The sequence below is a fragment of the Ochotona curzoniae genome, unplaced genomic scaffold (assembly GCF_017591425.1).
Source record: "Ochotona curzoniae isolate NIBS_2020 unplaced genomic scaffold, NIBS_Ocur_1.0 contig_3498, whole genome shotgun sequence".
Taxonomy (NCBI): domain Eukaryota; kingdom Metazoa; phylum Chordata; class Mammalia; order Lagomorpha; family Ochotonidae; genus Ochotona; species Ochotona curzoniae.
Window position 1 is genome coordinate 41,159,522 of NW_024465885.1, and position 1,556 is coordinate 41,161,077.

General features: G+C 39.6%; 1 protein-coding gene across 1 annotated transcript; it reads left to right on the top strand.

The window, feature by feature from the left end:
• Positions 1 to 239: 239 nt before the first annotated feature.
• On the top strand, positions 240 to 788 carry LOC121156652 (keratin-associated protein 13-1-like). Its single transcript, XM_040980428.1, has one exon. It carries the CDS (start codon positions 240 to 242, stop codon positions 786 to 788), a length of 549 nt encoding a protein of 182 aa, XP_040836362.1.
• Positions 789 to 1,556: the final 768 nt, after the last annotated feature.

Below are 1,556 nucleotides of genomic sequence, written 5' to 3' on the forward strand. Positions count from 1 at the left end.
TAAGATAAGTTTATTTCATTGACACACAACTGTAAAAACAAAAGGGTTTCACCCATAAATATAAAAGATGAAAGAGTCAGTTCACTACAATTACCAAGAAGTTTACAGAGTGACGTACATGCAAATGAGAGAGTCCAAATACGTATGGAAAGGATCACACCCATTGCTGAGAGTGTATAAAACTCCCCGTGAGGAATGAGCTCCAAGCTCAGGATCGTCTCCCATCTCTGATCATCACCATGCCATACAACTGCAGTTCTGGAAACTTCTCTTCCCGCTCCTTTGGGGGCTACCTGCGTTACCCAAGATCTTCCTGTGGCTCTTTCTACCCAAGCAATTTGTTCTGCAGCACAGGCCTCCAGTCTCCCAGCACCTGCCAACTGGGCTCCACGCTCTTCAGCGGATGTCAGGAATCCCACTATGAACCCGCCAGCTACCAGACTTCCTATGTTGTGCCCAGCCCCTGCCAGACTTCCTGTTACCGCCCGAGGACCTCCGGCATCTGCAGTCCCTGCAGGACAAGTTATACGGGGTCTCAGGGTATTGGATCCAGCAGCTGCTGTTCCCTGGGCCACAGATCTAGAAGCTCGTACTCATTGAGCTGTGGATCGAGGAGCTGCTATTCCTCAGGCTGTGGACGCAGTGGCTTCAGACCTCTGACTTATGGAGCCATTGGCTTCCCTTCCCTGGGTTATGGATCTGGGTGCTACCACCCGTTCTACTCAGGCTCTAGGGGCTGCCAATCTTCTTTCAGACCAAACTGTTGGTCTGGGTCTGGGGTCTACTGATCACTGACTTACTTGTCTAATGTTGCTGACCAATGTCATTCAGGCTGCTATGCTTAATTGTTCTTTTCTTGCTTCTGTGAAGACTCAACCTCCTTCTTTCTTGCCTTGTCTCTGGCACCAAATGTTAACTGACAGATTTCATCTGAAGTTCTAAAATATGTGTACTAACTCAAAGTAAAGTCAAAAGGCTTCATTGGAAGTGGAATATATACTATGGAATTATCTTCTCATACTATTTAAAAAAACAAATTTAATTGAATAAATTTATTGGCTCTGATATGGATCTGTACTTGATTCATTTCATTGGTTATTTATTTTGGTTGTGACATATTAAGGTGATCACTATGAAATTATCAATGTGTACATATATGTCTATATATACAGATTTTGTATATATGTGTATATATGTATATATTTGCATATATGTATATATTGCACATATATGTTTCATATAGCTGTATATTGTATGTATACATATATGTTTATATATTGTATGTGAATACATTATACATGCATATGTGTGCATGTATAAATTTGTATATATGTATATATATGTGTATATACAAATAGGTTTTGAGAATCAATGAGGTGAGGAATTTGAACACACTGTTGGATGCTTTGGGTTTTTCTCTTACTCAAACTACAGGCATAAAGTAACAGATGAATCAAAAGTCATTCAATACTGCAGAAAACAAAAATACCACTACATTTATAAAATTATGATTGCACATGAAAAGTATTTTAGATGATTCAAAATTATAACATATA